At 39.5% G+C, this 22,899-nt stretch overlaps 1 protein-coding gene across 11 annotated transcripts in view; it reads left to right on the plus strand.

Annotated features, from left to right (window-relative positions):
* The window catches only part of LOC127811322 (uncharacterized), a 34,578-nt gene that overhangs the window by 5,859 nt on the left and 5,820 nt on the right, over nt 1–22,899 (plus strand). For 5 of the 11 annotated variants that reach the window (XM_052351069.1, XM_052351072.1, XM_052351070.1 and 2 more), the window contains exons 3-5: nt 8,866–9,306; nt 10,120–10,639; nt 12,695–14,295. In XM_052351069.1, the coding sequence (XP_052207029.1) occupies nt 8,866–9,306; nt 10,120–10,639; nt 12,695–13,985 (2,252 nt within the window). In that variant the 3' untranslated portion in view covers nt 13,986–14,295. Of the gene's footprint in view, nt 1–8,865; nt 9,307–10,119; nt 10,640–12,694; nt 14,341–14,811; nt 14,889–15,146; nt 15,281–22,290; nt 22,740–22,899 lie in introns of those variants that run through there. The other 6 variants (XR_008025645.1, XR_008025646.1, XR_008025648.1 and 3 more) reach the window with 6 other exon arrangements.

A 22,899-nucleotide genomic window follows, 5' to 3' on the forward strand; every position in this document is an offset into this window, starting at 1 on the left:
CTCTACCTCTCTCACTCAATCCCAAACATAAGATAGAAACCATAGCTAACCCTTCTTGGAATGAGGCACACTATTACTGATCAACTATCCCTATCCCACCATCTCTATTTATAAGCCATAGAGCCGTGGATTACATGGAAATAACCAACTGACTGACTGACCTGGAAATAACTAATTTAACCGATTAGTCATTCTCCTAAAAACAAACCTTCTAGAAGACTTATTCATCTAACATTATAACAAGAAAAATACAAATGCTGCAATACAATGTTCTGATTACACATATGTCCTAATCTAATACAAATGAGACAACAAATTCTCCACCCATTTGTACTTTGATTAGGCTTTATCTTCTGACCTTCAATATCTTCCGTTGCCCTGAATCTTCAATTCCCTCGTAGGTATATCTGAAGGATCTTCATGCAGCGATTTAGTTTTGCTGAAGGCATGGATTTTGTAAATATATCTACAACATTATCTTCCCATGCAACCTTGATTAGAAAAACTATTTTATCTTCAACAATTTGTCTTATAAAATGATGTCTTACATCTATATGCTTAGTCCTTTCATGATGGGCTTGGTTTTTGGACAAGTGAATGGCACTTTGGCTATCACACATCAAAGTGGCCTTGACTTCTACCCCTAGGAGCTCACTTACTAGACCCTTAAGCCACATAGCTTCCTTAATTGCATTTGAAACAGCTATGTATTCTACCTCAGTAGTGGACAATGCTACCACATGTTGGAGGCCTGATTTCCAATTAATTGTGGAGTTCCACAACCTAAGACATAACCGGTTGTGGATCTCCTTTTGTCTATGTTGGCAGCATAGTCGGCATCCGAGTATCCTAGGATGCTAGCATTTTCTCCTAATTTTGCTCCACCATAGGATAAAGCATTGTTTATTGATCCTTTGATATATATAGACCAATGTTCTAAAAGGTGCTAGGCACTAGTCGGGCGCCAGCCCGAGGCCTAGCGCCTAGGCCACCTAGGCGGAGCCTAAAAAATATGTTTGGGGTAATTGTAGAGTATAATTTAAAACACATAATAACATATTACTTGTAGAAATTAGCTTAGAGAAGGGTTTATCAAAATTTTTATTTTATTTTTTATTTTTTTCATTCTTTTCTAAATGCCTCTCTCCCCCCCCCCCCGGCGTACTCGGATGCCCCCATTTTCAACCTTCTCACTCTCTCTCTCTCAAACCTGCATCTTCGGACCACCGTCGCCCACCTCACCAATGCCGCTCAGACCACCGTCACCCCTACCCGACCGGCTGCAGAAACCCGCCGCCACGAGAGAGAAGTCGAAGAGATGATTGGTGGCGGCGGCGACGGTGATGAGAGTGAGAAATCGGGGCCAAGGGAAAATACCGAACACAAAAATCGGAGCCAAGAGAAAAATCAAGGCCAAGGTAAGTTTGTAAGTCTTCGAAAATCAGGTGACCCAGGCAGCAGCGTCGATTGGGCCTGATTGATCGCGCTTGACTCCTAGGGTGCTGATTTGCCTGTATTCGCGGCGACCAGGGGCCGCCTAATGCCTCGGCAGCCGCCTTTTAGAACATCGATCTAAACATCCATTTTGCTGCCATCCAGTGGGCTTTTCCTGGATTTGCCATAAACTGACTTATGACACTCATTCCATGAGCCAGGTCGGGTCGGGTGCACACCATGCTATACATGATGCTGCCTACTGCACTCAAATAAGGGATATGATCCATTTCCTTCTTCTCTTCTTCATCTTTTGGGGCTTGATCTAAGGACAATTTGAAATGTGCAGCAAATGGCAGACTGACTGCTTTTGCATCAGCCATTCCAAATCTAGCTAATAGCTTTGTTAAATAGGATTTTTGTGAGAGATGTAACTTTCTATGTTGCTTATCTCTTGAGATTTCCATCCCTAGAATTTTCCTAGCTTCCCCTAGCTCTTTCATTTCGAATTCAGCCCTTAGTTTTTTCTTGAGAAGCTGGATTTCTTGAGTGGACTGACTTGCAATGAGCATGTCATCCACATAGAGCAACAAATATATGGAAATACTAGAAGGGATATGTTTAAAGTAGATACAACAATCATAGGAGCTTCTAGAGTACCCTTGGCCTAACATGATTGAATCAAACTTTCGGTACCACTGCCTTGGGGACTGCTTAAGTTCATACAAGGATTTTCTAAGCAGACATACCTTATCCACCTCTCCCTTAGCTTCAAAACCCTTTGGTTGATCCATTAAAATCTTCTCCTCTAGATCCCCATGAAGAAAAGCGATTGTTACATTCATTTGCTCAAGATATAAATCTAATTGAGCAGTAATGGCTAAAAGAATTTGTATGGAGGTGTGTCTTATCACTAGAGAGAACACCTCATTAAAATCAACTCCCAGCACTTGGGTAAAACCCCTAGCCACTAGTCTTGCCTTAAACCTAGGCTTAGAATTCTCACCTGCTCCTTCTTTTATATTATACAACCATTTGCAGCCTACCACACACTGCCCTTTTGGTCTTTCGACCAATTCCTAGGTGTGGTTCTTCTTAAGGGATGCAATCTCAGATTGCATGGCTTCCAGCCATTTATTTGCATTCTTTGAGGCCATTGCCTCTTCATAAGTAAGAGGTTCTTCTCCTATAGATTCTGCTGCACTAGAGAAGGCATAGGCTACTAGGTCTGAGTAACCATACATTTGGGGAGGCCTATGGGATCTAGGCTGCCAGTCTCTAGCCACATTGTACCTATCAGGGTTGGGGAGGTCTCCTAGGCTAGAATCTACATCACTGTCATCGACTACCCCTTCAATTTGAGAAGGTTCTTGGTCCTGGTGATGGTCACTGGTAGATCTAGGTTCAGGAATTTCATGCTCGGATTCTGGGACATCTTGGGTCAGATTTGGGGTTATATCAAGAATCTCCACCTGAACTGCTTCTTTAGGTTCTTCCTGATCATACTGTGGTTCGTGGCTTCCTAATTTAATGGTAGACTCCTCATCAAATGAAACATCCCTAGAAACTATAGTCCTTGGTCCATTTGATTCTAAGTTCCATAGTTTGTAGCCTTTAACACCCGATGGATAACCAATGAACATGCATTTCTTTGCCTTTGGTTCTAGTTTTCCTTGCTTTACATGAGCATAGGCTAGGCAACCGAATACTCTAACGTGGGCCAAGCTTGGCTTATGTCCAATCCATTTTTCATAAGGAGTTTGAAGGTTGATGGCTTTGGAGGGTGTTCTGTTAAGAATATGAGCTGCTGCAGCACCAATTTCCTCCCAAAAAGACTTGGGTAAATGAGCATGAAAAGGCATGCATCTTACCCTTTCCAAGAGGGTTCTATTCATCCTCTTCGCAACCCCATTTTGCTTGGGATTTCCAAGAGCTGTAAGGTGTCTAATAATACCACCATCCTTACACATTTGGTCAAACTCTCTATTACAAAATTCCAACCCATTGTCAATTCTTATGACCTTGATTGACCTGCCTTTTAGGTTCTCTACCATACTTTTCCATGTCCTAAATGTTTCAAAAGTGTTATCCTTTGATTTTAGAACATAAACCCACAACATCCTTGAGTAGTGTAATTGATAGGAAGCACCAAGAGCCCCCATGAGTTTCTGTTTGGGCTAGACCCCATAAGTTTGAATGTATATAATCTAGGGGTGCTTTAGATGAATGGATTACTGTTTTATTGAATTTAACTTTGGCTGCCTTGCCTAAGATGCTGGATTCACATTTATTTAATTCTAGAGACTGTACTAAATCCAGAATACCCTGGTTTGCAAGTTCCTTGAGCCCTTGCTCACTAATATGTGACATCCTTAAATGCCACAGACTTGCCTTGGACTTAGAATTAATGCTAACGGCTGTAGTTTCACCACTTAAAGTGGTGGCCTGCAAGAGGTAAATCCCATTCTTTAAAACAGCCCTCATGCATATTAAAGACCCCTTTGAAATCTTGACAGCTCCACCTTCACCTTTAAACTTAAGTCCATTCCTATCCAATTCACCAAAAGAAATCAGATTTCTCTTTAATTCAGGGACATACCTCACTGATGAGAGGGTCTTAAGAGAGCCATCATGGAGCTTTAACCTAATATCTCCAATCCCTTGAACCTTGCATTCATGGTTATTTCCAAGCAAGACCTTTCCTCCATCGATTTCTCTAAAATTTTGCAACAAATGTTTTCTTTGGGTCATGTGGAAGGAGCAGCTAGAGTCCAGGACCCACTTTAGGCTGTTTGCATTTTCACTTACTATTAGGGCCTCCAAACTATCATAACCGGAGTCACAATAGTTTGCCCCTCCTCCTGAATTTTCCTTCTTGGCAAGATATTTCTTTCTCTTGGGACATAGACGCTTAATGTGGCCTTCTTGCTGACAATAATAACATTTTATCGGGCCTTTTCCATTTCTAGATTTAGACCTAGATTTACCTCTATTTTTTGGTCTTTCTTCGTGCTTCTTGACCTAACTGATAAGGCATTCCGAGGAGAAGTTTTATCATTCATCTTAAACCTCAGTTCTTTGGAATTTAATGCACCTATGACATCATCTGATGTGAGCTTATCTCTACCATGTTGAAGGATATCTACGGAATTCTCATAAGACTTGGGCAATGAATATAAGAGCACTAACACTTTGTCCTCATCTTCATATTTCACTCCTATGTTCTCTAAGTCTAGGCACAACTTGTTAAATTCATCTAAATGATCATGCAATTTCTGAGATTCTTGCATTTTAAAGTTAAAAAACCTGGCCTTTAAGTATAGATGGTTGGACAAAGTTCTTTTTAGGTAGAGATCTTCAAGCTTCTTTTAGATTTCTGCCGCCATCTTCCACTTCAATACCTCTCGAAGTACTTTATCTCCCAGACTTAAAATCAGCATACTATAGGCCTTTTTGTTCTTCAGTCACCACCATTTCTTCTTTCCCGGTAGTTGTGTCTACTGTCTTGGCTTCTTGTTCCAAAGCTCATTCGAGTCCTTGACTACAAAGAAGAGCTTCCATCTTTATCCTCCGTAAGCTGAAATCATTTGTCCCATCGAATTTATAGATGTCAAATCTGGAGGCAGATGGCGCCATATCGATTTCTTGCGTTGAGCAAGTTTCCTTGAGTTTCTTGAAAATCTTGATTGCTGAAGAAGTCTTCTTGGCTCTGATACCACGTTGTTAGAGTATATCGCAGCACTCCCTCAGATTCTTTCACCTCAAATAGCTCACCCTAGGCACTACCACACCCGAGAACACAATGATATTTGAAACATACAAGAGAATAACGGAAACAACAAGAACACACAAGGATTTATCCTAGTTCGGTCTCAAAATGAGATTTACGTCCAGACTGCTAGAGCACCTCCAATCCACTATCTTGATAACCCTTTAGGATGATTACAAAGAGAACCTTAATTCTACCCAGCCCATATACCCTGAAAACTTAGCAGAATTCCGAGATTACAAAGCTATACCCAACCTTTCTCACCTCTCTCACTCAATCCCAAACATAAGATAGAAATTGGAACTAACCCTTCTCGGAATGAGGCGCACTACTACTGATCAACTATCCCTATCCCACGATCTCTATTTATAAGCCATAGAGATGTGGATTACATGGAAATAACCAACTGACCGACTGACCGGAAATAACTAATTTAACTGGTCAGTCATTCTCCTAAAAACAAACCTTTTAGAAGACTTATTCATCTAACATTATAACAAGAAAAATACAAATGCTGCAATACAATGTTCTGATTACACATATGTCCTAATCTAATACAAATGACACAACAATCCCAATCCTTATTCACTCGATTGGGTGAAGAGGGGCCCTTCAGTCCGGGTTGCTGAAACTTGCAATGTACCCATTTTTGTTAGCAAGTATTATAGAGACAATGTGGTATGTGATGTTATTGACATGGATGCATGCCATATTCTTTTAGGTTGTCCATGGCAGTTTGATGTGGATTCAACCTTGAAGGGGCATGGTAATGTAGTGATTTTCACATGGGACAGTCACAAAATCGCCATGGCTCCTCTCAAGCAGACCGAAAAATCCACTAAGCCACGACCAAAGAGTTTCCTTACTCTTACAAGTGGTAAGCGAGAAATTGCAAATTCTGTAAGAGACGCTGATTGCAACTACCCAGTAGTGGTTAAGGGCTTATGGTGACTAGTAAAAGAGGAGACGACGTTCCGATTGGAGTACAGAAGATATTGAATGATTTTCAGGACTTGACCTCAGATGAGCTACCAAATGAGTTACCTCCCATGCAAGACATCCAACATCAGATTGATTTAGTGGTCGGGGCTGTCTTCGAAATTTGCCTCATTATCGAATGAGTCCAAAGGAGAATGAGGTTCTGAGAGGGCAAATTGAAGATGATGAGTATTTGTTTAAGTACAATCAGCTTTGTATTCTTACCTCATCCTTACATGAGAAGTTGATTTGGGATCTACATGGTGGAGGTTTGAGTGGAGTTTCCAAATCAATTATATAACTCGGGGTCGAGTTCTTCAGACGTGGAAGGGACTGATGTAGGACAGATTTGGTGCTCAAGCTCAAAATGGCCTTTATAATATTAGTCCAATAATATTTTAATTTATGTCTAGTTTTGTCTTTTTAGTTTTATGTTTATTTTAGGGTTGCTAGTAGTATTTAAACATGTTCTCCTCTTCATTAATGTTAACTTTGAATGAAATCACTTTGTGAGTTTTACTCCAAATTACTGGTGGATTCCAGTTTTGTTACTCCTATCACTGATGGATTCCAGTTTCTTTGTTTTTGAAGGATTTCGCTGGAAATCCTTTGCTTCGTGCTGCGTCAGTAGGGGTTTTAAAGCTGGTTTTAAGGATGAATTCAGGTTTATAAAGCACTTGTTGAAATGTATTTGCATTGTTTTGAGGCCTTTCTAGGGTTGTGACATAGTGTGTTGCCTATAAATGAGTTAATTCTTGTGGGCTAATTAGTTGGGCCCTGAGGCCTTTGTTGAGATTTTGGATGGCAAAATTGAGTCTCTCCCCTCCACCTGTCAAAAACTTCCATTAGGGTCTCCCCTTGAATGTAAAGCTACATGTGGTGGAGTGGTAGAAAACGACTAAAGAGGCTTACTGCCTAAAGAAGGCTATGCATCAAAGGTGTTAGACTATCCTTATTTAACTTTTTTTTTCCCCTGGTCTGCTGTTCCCACCACACGACGTCTTATTTTACAGCCCCCACATCAATACTTATTGGATTAGAGAAATAGAAAAGAACTTTTTTTGGTTAGATTACGGGGCAAATTAAGTATCATCTAGTAAACTCGGATAAGATTTGTAAACTATTGGATGATGGTGCTCTTGGCTTGAGGATGCTAGCTTGTTCAATCTATCCTTGTTGGTTATGGAAATTTATGAGCAAGCCTAGTAGACCTTGGAGGAAACTTGTGTCTGACAATTATGGGCCTAATTAGGGGGACTGGATCACCAAATGCATGTCCTATGGTGTAGGGGTAAGATGTTTTTGCCATTTAGTTTCTCTTGTAAAGTTGAGGATGAGCTAGAGCTATGGATCCCTTTGCGGATTTCCTGTATGTCTTTATATTTCAAATGGCTAGATTAAAACATTTTTCATAAGGATCCTTACGCTTGGCATCAGGAGGTCTTTGTTTGGTTTCACAATGTAGGCATAATCTCCAAAACTGGGCAATAGAATTCATGATCACATATTTTTGGCATGCTACATTGCTTATCCTTTCTTGAGGTGTAGAATAGGTCCAATGAACAAGAGTACTGCCCACCCTTTTTTGTTTTTGAATGTAACATGTTTCTTTATCCTTTCTATCAATAATTTTGGAGAGAAAATACGTCTTAGTAAAATGAAAGCTTCATGTGCAACAATTACGGGTAAATGATGGATCATCTTACTCTATGTTGGGTGATGCCACCTACAATTATGGATTTTTCTTCCTCCTGTTTGTGTAATTATCCAAGGAGGAACCTTGTGAGTCCTTTGGAAGCCACTTCTTTGTGCATATGTTGGTCCTTATGGAGAAAGAAATAGAAGAGCTTTTGAGGGTGTTGAAATCCTGTTTTACTTTTTAAGGACTCGATACATTTCATTTTAATCTTTTGTCATTTAGTTAGAATGTAACCAATGTTATTAAAGGCGCACCTAGGTGCACCTTGGGCGCCTGGAAAGCTTCCAGGTGGGCGCAGACCACCAAGGCGCGCCTGGGCTTTTTTTAATTGTTTTTTAGGTTTTTATTTTACTATTTATTGCTTTATTTAATTTTTTACTGTTTAGGGTTTAAATTTATGGCTTCAACTACAAATTTGACAATAAGTAAAAGGGCTACTACTTCAAATGCTCCAATTGAATTTGAACTAGGTGAAGATAGTGAGGGAGATGATGTGGAAGAAGATATTAGAGATGATACTTCTAATGATGAAAATATGGAAATGTTTGATCTTGATGACGAGAATGATTTTTAGATTATTTGAAGTGCATAATTAGTTAATCTTGATTAAGATTTAAGACCTATAAATTGTATTAAGATTTAATTTAAGTTAACTTAAAAAACTTTTAGATTGCATCTTTTGGCATTTTTTATTGTTCTTTTCATTAGTATATATTGAATTTTGTAATTTTCTTAATAACATGTTTGTGAATATCTTATTAGGAGTTATGACTTATTTTATATTTTATTTTTCAATTAGAATATATATACATATATATAATTTTAGTTAGCATGCGCCTAGTTTCATGAGGCTTGCGCCTCGCCGTGGGCCTTAGGCTCCAATACCCTTTTGTGCCTTAGTGCACCTTGGGCTTTTAATAACACTGAATGTAACTTAGTTTGATGGTTAGTAGTTGTTTTAAATATCAAATCTGTGGTTATGCAGGCACTACTACTGGAGGACTGCTGGGTACGGCTCCAGTGGCAACATTTCCAAATTTAATTAACCAAACCATGCCCAACATGCCAAACTATTCAGGTTCTGTTTCAGGGGCTTTCCCGGGATTACTTGGAATGATCCCTGGTCTTGTTCCCGGTGCATCAGGGGGAGTAATGTTGCCTGGGATTGGATCATCACTTGGTGAAGTTTGTCGAGAGTATCTTAATGGACGGTGTGTGAAGACTGATTGTAAATTTACTCACCCACCTCACAATCTGCTGATGACTGCATTAGCTGCTACAACCAACATGGGAACTGTGAGTCAAGTTCCAATGGCACCCTCTGCAGCTGCAATGGCTGCTGCGCAGGCAATTGTTGCTGCTCAAGCCCTTCAAGCCCATGCTGCTCAGGCACAATCACAAACACAGTCTGCCAAAGACTCTTCTGGTACCCACCATTCTTACCAAGTTGTTACTTTCAAATGTTGATTTCAGTTGGCCATATGCTTTACTTTTTATTTTGTCTGCTTCCTGTAGAATATTATCAATGAGTATTACGTTTGGTCATTATTGTTAATAAGCCATTGTCTTCTCAAATCAAATACTGGTGGTGGGTTTTTCTTCCTTTTGGTAACATATTTGTGTCCATATGCTCTCTCTCTCTCTCTCTCTCTCTGATTAGTATCTGAGAGGGTTCAAGAAGGGCAATGCCATGCTTATCAGTAGGAGGAAAAGGAGGACAAAAGGAGATTGAATTGTATAAAAATTAGTAAGAGGATATATATAATATTCTTTTGTTCAATATATTCAGAAGTTCAGTATTTTAATTTTCCTAGAGTTCTTTTTTTATTTTTTATTTTTTAAGATTAGCTGGAATTATATTTATACTGTCTCTTGTATGTTTAGGAGATAATGCAGGGAACACAGATTGAGATTGATTTCTTTCCTTATTCTTATTTGGTTCTCCATATCTTCTCAGCCTTATATTCTCCTCCTCTCTCTGTTTTCCTTCTCTCTCTTTCTTCTCTTCTATTTTCTGTCTTTCATTAGTATCTTTGTTTGATTATCTATATAAACATGAACCCATATTTTGGTAAATTCTGTAGATCATTTTCACCTTCCAATGTAGCAGTCAAATCTTTGATTCCGGGACTAAGAACTTATTGCTTTTGCTTCTGTTTTATATAGTGCCATGCCTCTTGTGTTTTACTTGTATTTTGTTTTGGAGTTTTTTTTATTGTCACACTGTTCATCTTATCAGGATCAGCTGACAAAGATAGGAAGGCTGATACCCTCAAAAAGACACTACAAGTGAGCAACCTTAGCCCACTTCTCACAGTGGATCAGTTGAAACAACTTTTTAGTTTTTGCGGTACAGTTGTTGAATGTACTATAACAGATTCTAAGCATTTTGCTTACATAGAATATTCAAAGCCAGAAGAAGCAACTGCTGCTTTGGCATTGAACAATATGGATGTTGGTGGTCGGCCATTGAATGTTGAAATGGCCAAGTCACTTCCTACAAAGCCACCTCTTTTGAATTCACCCCTTGCTTCATCATCGTTGCCCCTGATGATGCAGCAAGCAGTGGCCATGCAACAGATGCAGTTTCAGCAGGCTCTCTTAATGCAACAAGCAATGACTGCACAGCAAGCAGCTAACAGAGCTGCGACCATGAAGACTGCAACAGAACTTGCAGCTGCTAGAGCTGCAGAAATAAGTAAAAGTTTGAAAGCTGCTGCACCTGAGAATGATGATATGGAAACGGATAGAAAATCCAGGTATGGACGGTTCCCATTTTTAAAGATTGCTGCTTGTCTTATAGTGTGTGGATGCTAGATGGATATCATTATTAATCAAGAGTTATTGCTCTCACTTCAGTGCTAGAACTTGGATGATGTAAAGCTTAATATTCAGTGATGAGATAAGGTCCAAATTTTGAGCATTATCTGATGAAGCACTGATAACTATTATTTATCAATCCATAAATCTCATGTTCATAATTTTTCTTGAAGATCTTTCAATTTTAAGGGAGGGCATCAGTGTCCCAGGGACATCAATCTTGCCTTGGGGAGTGAAATTTTTTCTTGAACTTCTACATTTTCATTTCCTCAGGGTCTTTTCCAAGTCAAATGTTCATTATGAGGTGGATGATAGCAGACAGTCATTGGTGAAATATGTTTTTGAATGAAAAGAAGTTGCGTTAGTGTAGAAATATTTAGTTATGCTTCTTTGATATTCCTAGGGGTCGTACTCTATAGCTGCGAACAGTTTTTTTTTTTTTCAATTTTTTAAAATGTAAAGGAAACAGAATCCCTGTCTGTATTTAAGAACTCATAAGATAAAGAGAATCATATCCAGAGTTTATGTGTTTGATCCTCTCAGTACTTAGTAGTTGTTGTTAGAGATAAACACAGTGCTCCCACAGATTTCCTCAACTCAATAGCTCACCTTAGACACTCTCCCACCCGAGAACCCAACTGATATATGAAACATACAAGAGAATAACAGAAACAACAAGAACACCAAAGGATTTATCCTGGTTCGGTCTCAAAATGAGACCTACGTCCGGACTGCTAGAGCACCTCCAATCCACTATCTTGAAAACCCTTTAGGGTGATTACAAAGAGAACCTTAATTCTACCCAGCCCATATACCCTGAAAGCTTAGCAGAATTCCGAGATTACAAAGCTATACCCAACCTTTCTCTACTTCTCTTGCTCAATCCCAAACACAAGATAGAAACCGAAAATAACCCTTCTCGGAGTGAGGCGCACAATACTGATCCCTCTACCCCTATCCCACGATCCCTATTTATAAGCCATAAGCCCGTGATTTACAAGGAAATAGCTAACTGACTGATTGACTGGAAATAACTAACTTAACTGGTCAGTTATCCTTCTAGAAGAATTATACATCTAACATTACAACAGGAAAAATACAAATGATGCGATACAATGTTTCCGATTACACATCTATCCTAATCTAATACAAATGACACAACAGTTGTTCTTATATTATTTAATTATGCTCTTGACATACCTTATTTTACATTATCCATGTTCTTGACATGGTATCTTAGTGAATTCTGAAATTAGATTATTTTCTTATTTTTTATCATCATGTTTATAAATGATGATTGTGGGGAGGGAAGTATCATTATTAAAGTTTTTGCCTAGAGCTTATTTGCAAAATGGAAGACCTGATCTTTTAGCATTACATCAAAAGGATGGCTTGTTCAAGAGGGCTTCTTGCCGCAGAGAGATTTCTGTAGAGAGCATATTAAGGGGAAATCGTATCTTTAGTGCCTGGTAGTGTGGACGCCTTTGATTGCTTCCTTACTCACAAGAGAATTTGAAAAGAAATCAAGAATAGCAATCTGATTTAGTGTAATCACTCCTGAACTCATGAAATCAGGAAGAGCTGAACTTGGGGAAACCTTAAACCTCTTCTAAGTCTCTTCCTTTGTTAGTATAATACTATGTGTGCGTATTAACAACTATCTGATATAATTGTCTTTCCTTTGTAGCTAGAGTTGAACATCTTGGATAACATCATAGAGATGAGGCATCCCATAACTGAAGTTGAATATAAAGAATGACCATAAGACTTGCTCACATTATTTTCAATGCCCTGTTATTTGTTCTGTTTTGTTGTATGAGCTGGAACTCTGTTACATAAGCTGATATTAGTAGGTAGAATATATATATATATATATTTCTTGAGTAGCCATTTTCTTTTGCGGTGACTGTTGTTTCATGTTTGTCAATGTTTAGTTTGTCTATTTGCATTCTTCACACAACTTTTAATTCATAGATTCATGCTATTATCTACAGATCACCATCCAAAACGCAAGCAAGGTCAAAGTCCAGGTCTAGATCCAGATCAATGTCCAAGTCAAGGTCTCCTATCAATTATAGGAAAAGGCAAAGGTCTCGGTCTTTCTCCCCTCGATCCCGTCCTTCAAGAGATTATAGGCCTAGATCACCATTGAGATCTCGCCATTACTCCAGCTATGAATATGAACGGAGGTCCTATAGGGATACAAGGGATGACAATGACAGAAGTAGGAGAAAGGATTCAGGCAGGTTGCATGACCATCATTCTTCTGTCTCAAGGAGACACAGGAGTCGTAGTGTGAGTCCTCGAATGAGAAAATCATATAGAGATGATTCTGGCTCTCCCAAACATGATCGGGAAAGTTCAAAGCATAGGACAAGGAAGGCTTCTCGTGCTAGTTCAAGATCACCAGGGCATCATAGAGGAAGTAGGTTATCTCCTAGAAGTGATGATGACAGCAAATCAAGAAACCGAAGGCGCTCAAGGTCAAAATCTCAGCAACGCAGGCATCCCTCTGATGACCAAAACAATGGAAATAGTGAAGGGAAATCAAAGCACCGGGACAGAAGGCGTTCCAGGTCAGCATCAGCAGAAGGTAAACGCTATAGAGGAGGTAGGTTGTCTCCAAGAGAGTCAGATGAAACCAAATACAAAAAACACAGAAGGCGCTCCAGGTCAAAGTCTACGGAATTTAGACATCTCTCTGATGGTAAAAAGGATGGAAATGGTGAAGATAACTCAAAGAATAGAGACAGAAGGTTGTCCCCAACAGTTTTGAATGAAACCAAATCAAAACAGAGAAAGCACACAAGGTCAATATCACCAGGGGATAAGCATCACTCTAGGTATAGCTTAGAGAGAGGCAGAGATGAGAAGTCAAAGCATAGCGAAGGCAGGCGGTCTAGGTCAATATCTGCTGATGATAAGGATCGCAAGGGAAGTAGGAAGTCTTTGAAGCATGCTGATGAGTCAAAATCAGGAGGCAGGAGGCCCTCAAGGTCGAAATCAATAGAAAATGATGACAACAGAATAGAAGAAAATAAAGATGGAAGATTAAAGCATAATGACAGAATACCTGCCAAATCTGATTATTCCTTTGAGGATCCAGATTCTAGGGTTGCTGTTAACTTGGAGGATGATCAGACTCCAGTTACTTCTCCATTAACTTATGGAAAGAGCTTCTCACAGTATGACAACTTAAAAGATGGAGGTGATATGGATAGGCAAGAAGCTTTTGGAGTGGAGGACAGTGGTGATGAGAAATCTGAGGATCCAAATTCTAGATGAACAAAAATTCTGAAGCATTTTGAGATTCATCTTGGATATGTCATTGAAGCTTTGAAAGGATAGAATTCTTGCCCTTGCCTGAAGGCAATCCTTGGAAGATTGCATGGTGTTTCTTTTGATTCTGGATTACCATCTGGGACTTTTAGCTCATCATTGAATAATTCGTTCTCTTTTTTCCTTTTCTTTTTTCATTCTTTTTTTGGGGAGCTCCCTCCCTTTTTTGCAGGTCCAGTGGGAACAGCTTGATTATAATGTCTGAGTTGATCTGATAAGGTTGATGGAATTGAGGAATGTCTACTACTCCCGCTAATGATCCACTGTGCGATATTTTTATCGAACTTCTTAGCTGCTTGATGTATGTTGAACTATAATCTCTCTAACAGTGAATTTCTGGATTGAAGTGGCTCATGGATTCCTGTGACTCTGCATGTTATGCTACTAAATTTATATTTAAGTGATATTGCAAAGTCAGATACTTCTTCAAAGAAGAATGCCTTTTATATATGTAGGATTGGTACATCCTAGAAAATTTCAAGATTCATTGATTATTTTAGTTGCTTAATTATGTGGTATTTGGTAAAGATAAAGCATACTTACACATCTGATCTTCTGGAACTGTACTTTCATCTTTCATTTATCTGTCTGTAAGTTCATCGCCTCGAGACAATGGAGCTACACGTGATATCCCTTTTCAAAATTAGCTATCCAAAAAAGAGTCCTTTTTGATACAATTTCTGTTAGGCCTTTATTCTGACATAGCAATTATAGGCTCTATTTTATTTACCTTTAATGGTTTGGTGGGCCTGTTACATTCCATGCACTGCAGGTCTTACATGCTGGTTTCTTTGGGCGCTTTTATCAGATCATTTTGGCAAGGTTGTGTCTATCTGATTTTATATGAAGGTATGAAGTTGCAGATTTTGGCAATTTTGTGACGGGTTTCCTTTGTTAAGTTCTCTTGCCCATTCTTGAAACCTTTAGGGGTCTTATAGATCATCGGTAGGGATTAAACCATTTAGAAGGTTAAGCATGTGATATCTTTTAATACATATGCATATGCCTCACTCCTTTCCTTATCACTATTTTTTTTCTTTGTTCTTTTTTTCCCCTTTTCTTTTTTCTTTTTTCCCGTTCTTCTTTATTTTCCTTCTCCTCTATAAGTTGTGGTTAGGTAAGCAACCCTTAAGGCTGACTGCAACCAGATGTGTTGCTGAGAGAATAGCACCATTGTTACGACATGTAGCAGATTGACTAGTACAATAAATCCATGCTGAATTCAATGTTGTCTTTAACAGGTAATATTTTTCTTTTATTAGGTTCCGGTAAGTTCTATAGTTATGGAACTTATTATTTCTTCTTTTTCTTTTTGTTTAATGTTTGTTTGGAGGTTTCTTTTGGTTTTACATGTGTATTTAATCTTGTTGGAATAAATGATTGATTAGCTGTCAATTAGCTATTAGACTAGCTATGATTAGTAGACAAGTAGACAACTAGACCTTAGTTCTAGGAGTACCTTTAGCCTTAAGTTCAGGAGTATCTTTTGTACATTCATACTATAAATTCTAATTGAAAGAGGCTAGACCTCATCAAGTTATCTGATCCAACATGGTATCAGAGCAAGGTTACAAACCCTAGATCTAGTCTCCACTTCCTGAGTCACCTCCACCTCCACCTACGGTGTGCATTCCCTTCCTTCTAGCAGTGGCTATTTTCTCTCCAGCATGCAATCTCTGACACCGCTGTAGCATCTTTCACTTCTTCTTCTGTCAGTCTATCACTCGATTCTATGGTTGCGATTCAGATCTACCGCAACTGCCGTGACCATCGCCACCAGATCTGCCGTCCTGCATCGCGTTTGCCTCTAGCCACTGTCGCTGCCGCTGCTGCACTTAGCTGTTGCCGCTGTTGTCGTGACCTTCAGATCCGCATCATCCGACGGCTGCCTTCTAGATCGCGGCCTCTGTTGCTGCCGCTCAGATCCGCGCTAGCCGCCACCCAGATCCGCGCTTGCCGCCACCCAGATCCGCGCTTGCCGCCACCCAGATCCGCGCCGGTTGCCCCCCAGATCTGCTGCCTATTGCTATTGTCAGCTGCCACCCAGATTTGCTGGCCGCTGCTGTTGCTGGCCGCCACCCAGATCCGGTCCGGCCACTGCTGTTGCTGCTGCCCAGCATCGCCACTGCCTCTCGCGGCTTCTAGATCTGGTTATCTCTTGCTGATCTCCTTCTTCAGGTCTGCATTTTCAGCCCTTTTAATTGGTTTCTAACTTAAAACCCAGATCTCAAATCAGATCTGGTGTGACCTGACCCGCCAAAGCACGATTCATTTAGCCCAGATCTGATCCACCGAACCAGATCCGATCCATCAGATTTGCTCAGATCCGTTTCAGATTTGTTTAGCCCAGATCTGACCCATCAAACCAGATCCAACTCATCAGATTTGTCCAGATCTGTTTCAGATCTAACCCATCAGACCAGATCCGACCCATTAGATTTATACAGATCCATCTGAACTAGATCTACTCCACATCCTACAGATCTACCATTTAAGACACTTCAAAAGTGACTTCCATCTAAAACATGGAGAGTCCTTCTGACAGATCTGCCATTGAAGACACTTCAAAACTGCCTTCCATCCAAATTATTGAAAGTCCAGCATCTTCAGTTGATTTCGAATCTAGATCTGTAGGCTTCTCTTCGCCTTTTTCTTCTTCACCTATCATTACCTCTGAAAAACTAGTTGGAAGTACCAATTACATGTCTCGGGTTGTCTCTGTTGAGTTATGGTTCATAGGTCAAGGAATGGAAGATCACCTGAATACGAAAGCCGATGCAATTCCTGCTGCTGAGAGAGCAACTTAGAAGAAAACCAACGCTCTTCTTTGCAACATGTCATGGCAAACAATTGATCCCAAACTATAAGTTATTTACAAAGCATACAAGACGTGTGTTCAGGTATGGATAAAGGCCAAATCTCTTTATACAAGTGATATCCAACATCTCTACTATGTTGTTTTCACTATTGTTCACTTGAAGTAACAAGATATGGATATGTTTGAATTCCTTGGCCGCCTAGAATCCCTGAAGGAAGAGTTCCAACTCTTTGTTGCTAATATTGCAGAAGAACAGTTGTAGCAACGAAATAAATTCTTTATGGTATTGGGATTGATTGCCATTCGATTTGACCTTGCTCCAGTTCGGGATCAAATATTATCTTATCCCATTGTTTTGACGCTATAAGATGCCTTTGCTAGACTTCTTCGGGTCTCTTCCTCGTCTTCAGTTATCAATGGTTCTCAAGTTGATTCCTCTGTCTTGGCGTCACAAACTTTTGGTAGAGGAGAACAAGGGAATAACCGATGCGGTAACTCACAACGAGGTAATTGTCCTAAATGCAACTACTGCCATAGGTGGGGTCATCTTCGAGAACAGTGCCACAAATTACATGGTCGACCTCCATGTACTGCTAATGTCGTTCAGTCTATCGCAGCCAATTCCTCAACAGAAACATTTGAGAATCATTCCTCTTCGTCCCTTGTTTTGATTGGAAGTGATTATGAAGACTACCTTCAGTATCAGGCTTCTAAAGAGACTGCGTCATCATCCACTGCTTCTGTGGTGCACACTGGTAATTCTGTTGCTTATGTTACTCGATCTACCACTCCTGGACCATGGGTTCTTGATTCTGGTGCAATTAATCATCTCTCTGGTAACCAAAGTCTTTTTTCTTCTCTCTCTACTTATTCTTGTTTGCCATCTGTTACTCTTGCAAATAGTTCCAAAACATACGCTACAGGCACTGGTCAAGCACGATCACTTCCTTTGTTATCCTTATATTCTGTTTTATATGTTCCTAGCAGCCCCTTTAATCTTACTTCTATTAGTAAACTGACACGTGCTCTTCACTGTTTCATAACCTTCTTTGCTGATTCTGTTATCATGTAGGACCGAGGTACATGAAATATGATTGGCGTCGGGCGTGAGTCACAGGGACTTTATTATCTCAACAAACTATATTCCCTAGCAGCATGCATTTCTACTGAATCTCCAACTCTTCTTCATAATCGTTTGGGATATCCGAGTCTATCCAAGTTACAAAAGATGGTCCCACATCTTTCTAAAGTTTTCACTTTAAATTGTGAGTTGTGTCAGATTGGAAAACAGTCTCGTAGTTCGTTTCCAAAGCATGCCAATAATCGGGCTATGTCCCCTTTTGAACTTATCCATAATGATGTTTGGGGTCCTTGTCACATTCCCTCTATTTTAGGTTTTTGGTACTTCGTCACTTTCATCAACGATTACTCTTGTTGTTCTTGGGTATTCTTATTGAAAAACCATTCAGAGTTATTTATTATCTTTAAGGACTTCTATGCTGAGATTCATACTCAATTTAATGTTTCTATTCGTGCATTCCACAGTGACAATACTAGAGAATATTTCTTAGCTCTTTTCACTACTTTCATGGCTTCTAAGGGTATTTTACATGAATCTTCATGTGCCTATACACTCCAACAGAATGGAGTTGCTGAGCGCAAAAAATCGCCATTTGATTGAAACAGCTCGCACTATTTTACTGCATAGTCATGCTTCTTCCCTTTTTTGGATTGATGTTGTTCTCATTGCATGTTATCTCATTAACCGAATGCATTCCTCCGTTTTACAACATGAGGTCCCTCACTCCATCCTTTTTCCTGCTCAGAGTTCTTATCTCCTTCCACTTCGTGTTTTTAGATGCACTTGTTTTGTCCACGACATGACCCCTGATCGTCCCAAACTTTTAGCCAAGGCTATCAAATGCATCTTCCTTGGTTGCTCACGACTTCAAAAAGGCTATCAGTGTTACTCTCCTGATCAACAACGTTATTTCATGTCTGCTGATGTTACATTCTTTGAGGCATCTCCTTTCTCTCTCCTCCCCTATCGAGAGTCATCTAGTATCTGAGGTTCTTACTACTCCTTACCTTTGTTCTCCCTCTTTCGACACTGCTCCTACTGTGCGTGAACGTCCCCTTCAGGTTTATCATCGTCGTCCACATCCTCCCGCGACTGTTGACAAAGAACTTGCTAACTCACCTCGTCTTCCGACATCCTCACCTACCTCAGATTAACCCATTACTTCTGAACCAGCTGTTGAAGCTTCTCCTGAGCCCATTGCCACTCGAAAAGGTATACGCTCCACTCGTAACCCTCATCCCATCTACACCTTCCTTAGCTACCATCACTTGGCTCCACTCGTAACCCTCATCCCATCTACACCTTCCTTAGCTACCATCACTTGGCTTCACCCTATTATGCTTTTGTGTCCACTTTATCTTCGATTAATGTCCCTAAAACTACCAGTGAGGCACTTTCAGATCCAGGGTGGCGTCAAGCCGTGGTTGATGAGATGGATGCTCTACATTCTAGTGGCACTTGGGAGTTGGTTTCTCTTCCTCCAGGTAAATCTACTGCTGGTTATCGCTGGGTATATACCGTTAAGGTTGGTCCAGATGGGAAGGTCGATCGCCTTAAGGCACGTCTGGTTGCCAAAGGTTACACTAATATTTTTGGCCTAGATTACGGTGACACTTTTTCTCCGGTAGCTAAGATTGCCTCCATGTGCTTGTTTTTATCAATTACTGCAATGGATCATTGGCCTCTCTATCAGTTGGATATTAAGAATGCTTTTCTTCATGGAGATCTTCAGGAGGAAGTCTATATGGAGCAACCGTCTGGCTTTGTTGCTCAGGGGGAGTCTGAATTAGTCTGCAAACTTCGTCGCTCTCTTTATGGGTTGAAACAATCTCTGCGAGCTTGGGTTGGACAGTTTAGTATAGTTCTTTAAGAATTTGGCGTGAGTCGCAGTGAGGCTGACCACTTTGTCTTTTATCGCCACTCATCAAATGGTCAATGCATTTATCTAGTGGTTTTTGTGGATGATATTGTCATTACTGGAAGTGATCAGGATGGTATTTTTCAATTGAAGACACATCTCTTCAACCGTTTTCACACTAAAGATTTGGGTAAGTTGAAATATTTTCTTGAAATTGTAGCCCAATCCAAAAGCGGCATAGTTATTTCACAAAGGAAATATGCCTTAGACATTCTTGAGAAGGCTGGTTTGCTTAACTATAAACCGGTTGATACTCCCATGGACACAAATATCAAGCTTTTACCAAGATATGGGGAGCTATTATCTAACCCTGGTAGATATTGCCGACTTGTCGGAAAGCTAAGCTACCTCACCATCACTTGACAAGACTTCTCTTTTGCTACGAGTGTAGTTAGTCAGTTTCTGTAGTCTCCATGTGATAGTCATTGGAATGTTGCCATTCGCATTCTTAGATATATCAAAGGCGCATTGGGTCAGGGATTGTTATACGAAGATAAGGGTCATACCCAGGTGATTGGGTATTTTGATACTGATTGGGCATGATCTCCTTCAGATAGATGCTCTACTTTCGGGTATTGTGTTCTAATTAGTGGCAACTTGGTATCTTGGAAGAGTAAGAAGCAGGATGTGGTTGCTAGGTCTAGTGCCGAAGTAGAATGTCGTGCTATGGCCTTAGCAACATGTGAACTTATATGGTTGAAACAACTACTTCAAGAATTAAAATATGGCAAGGTGATACAAATGAAATTAATCTGTGATAATTAAGCCGCCTTACATATAGACTCTAATCCTGTTTTTCATGAGAGGATATTGTCATTTCATCAAAGAAAAGATTTTATCTGAATGTATTGCTACTAGCTTTGTCAATTCAGTCGGTCAACTGGTAGACGTCTTTACTAAGTTTCTTCGGGGTCCTCGTATTGGTTCTATTTGTAACAAGATTGGTGCATATGACCTATATGCTTCAGTTTGAGGGGGAGTGTTGGAATAAATGTTTTATTAGCTGTTTAGACTAGCTATGATTAGTAGACAAGTAGACAACTAGACCTTAATTCTAGGAGTACCTTTAGCCTTAATTTCAGGAGTATCTTTGGTACATTCATACTATAAATTCTAATTGAAAGAGGCTAGACCTCATCAAGTTCTCTTATCCAACAAATCTTGTGTCTATAGTTATTAGATATTGGATTATTTATTAATCTCTCATCCTCTATCAATTTGTTAATATGAAACAAGTGATGGTGCGAATGAGATGAGCATGGGACTGAAATGAATGGCTATTCCCATGATATTGTGCAATTCCAAAGATGGCTTGTTGGAATGAATAGGCTGTTTCAGTTCTAATGTTCATTTAGGATAGTTTAAATGTTGTGTCCTGTGTTTCCTCCACCCGCTCCAATTTCTCTCCTCCCTCTTTTACTTCCTCTCTCTTTTCTTGTTTGACCCATTTTCTTCTCTTGTTTTCATCTTTTATTGCCTTATTTCTTATTTCCCACTTCTTCTCTTCCCATTCCATTCCACATCTCCCACACTTAACCAACTTGGCTTTCTATCTTAGTCTTTTTACTGTCTCCTCTTCTCTCAGTCCTCTGGTTCCATTCCACATTGGGACTATTGAGCTTGGGAATGGCCATGTTGACCTCAAAAGAAAGTAGAAGTTGTGGAATGGTAATGGAATGTGGGTATAGGCATCCATTCCAGTTGTTCTATTTTAGTGAATTGAACCTTTTTAAATAATTTATCTACTATTTTTGCAGTGTTAAATTAAAAATTATCACTTGGTGGTTGTTACTACAAACTTCTTTTGAAGCCATAAAGTGTGGTATTTATTTGATATTTACTGTTACATTAGCACCAAAATCACTGAGTTTGATAGTCCATTATGCTACTCCTATATTTATCATGGTTTTTAGATTTCTTGTCTTTCCTTTTGTTGGGGTTTATGGCAAACATCTGCAAATTATATACCAATTAAAGGACAGTGCATTGTGCATAATAAGTTAGGTATGTGTTTGCAATATGGACTAGAGGAAGAATGGAAAATGGTCTTGGTAAATAAAGCTGCTATTTTTCTTGAGGTGTCGCCCATTTCAAGATATCCTGCTGATTCCATTGTAAGTATTTGATTAGATGAATCAAGGTGTATGGATGCTATATTTCTTGAACTGCCTTCTATGAATTTTTCTTTAAGGTGTCAATGATTTTGTTGTAATGTTGATTAGAAGAATCATGGAGTATGGAACAGTGAATAAAGTTGAGTTTCTGCTGTATGTGCCATTCGACCTTACTAAGTTTTCCATCTTTGCTAGTGTTGTTTGTTCTGTGGTCAATCTTTAAATAGCATCTTTCACAGTTTCCTCTCTTCTCCACCCCTCCCTTTGTCTTTTTTTTTTTTTTCTCTCTCTTATTTCTTCCTTTCCTCAATTCCCTCTAGTGGTTTCTTTTTGTTACTTATTTTTAGGGTGTGCTATGGATATGGTGGATTGGGAGCTGAAACTGTGGTTTACAACTTCAGGCGTGCTTCAGCAAAAAGCAGATGCCCAAATTTCACTCATTATGTCTTTTGTTCTTTTTGGTTTCTTTTTCCCCCCCACCTTTTACGCTATTCCTCCACCTTTTTTTTTTAGGTTTTCTATGTAAGGAATAAATGGAAACAAGAAGCAGTAACTCACTAGAAAGAATTGGTTTTGTTCACGTGATCCTGTGTAGCTCCTTGAACTCTTGCTCAATGTGAGGACTGCAGTGGTCTTCCTAAATGACCTTTATTTTATGAGGTCAGAATTTGGCTTTTACTCAGATTAGGATGTTGGTTATGGTGTGTACAACTCTGAATTGCTGTGATTATTTGAATTTGACTGTTATAAAAAAAGGGATGTTAGTAAAGGGTGTTTTTTTTTTTTTTTTTTGGTAATTGTAACTTGCTCACTAGCTTGGGTAGTTTGTTGTGTTGGATTGGACTAGTATCACTTGGCATCCATGATGTATAAAGTATAGGTCTGGAATAACGAGTCCTGTCCTCTGATTGAGTGGTTGGCGTCAAAAT

The sequence above is a fragment of the Diospyros lotus genome, chromosome 10, assembly GCF_014633365.1.
Source record: "Diospyros lotus cultivar Yz01 chromosome 10, ASM1463336v1, whole genome shotgun sequence".
In the NCBI taxonomy this organism is placed as follows: domain Eukaryota; kingdom Viridiplantae; phylum Streptophyta; class Magnoliopsida; order Ericales; family Ebenaceae; genus Diospyros; species Diospyros lotus.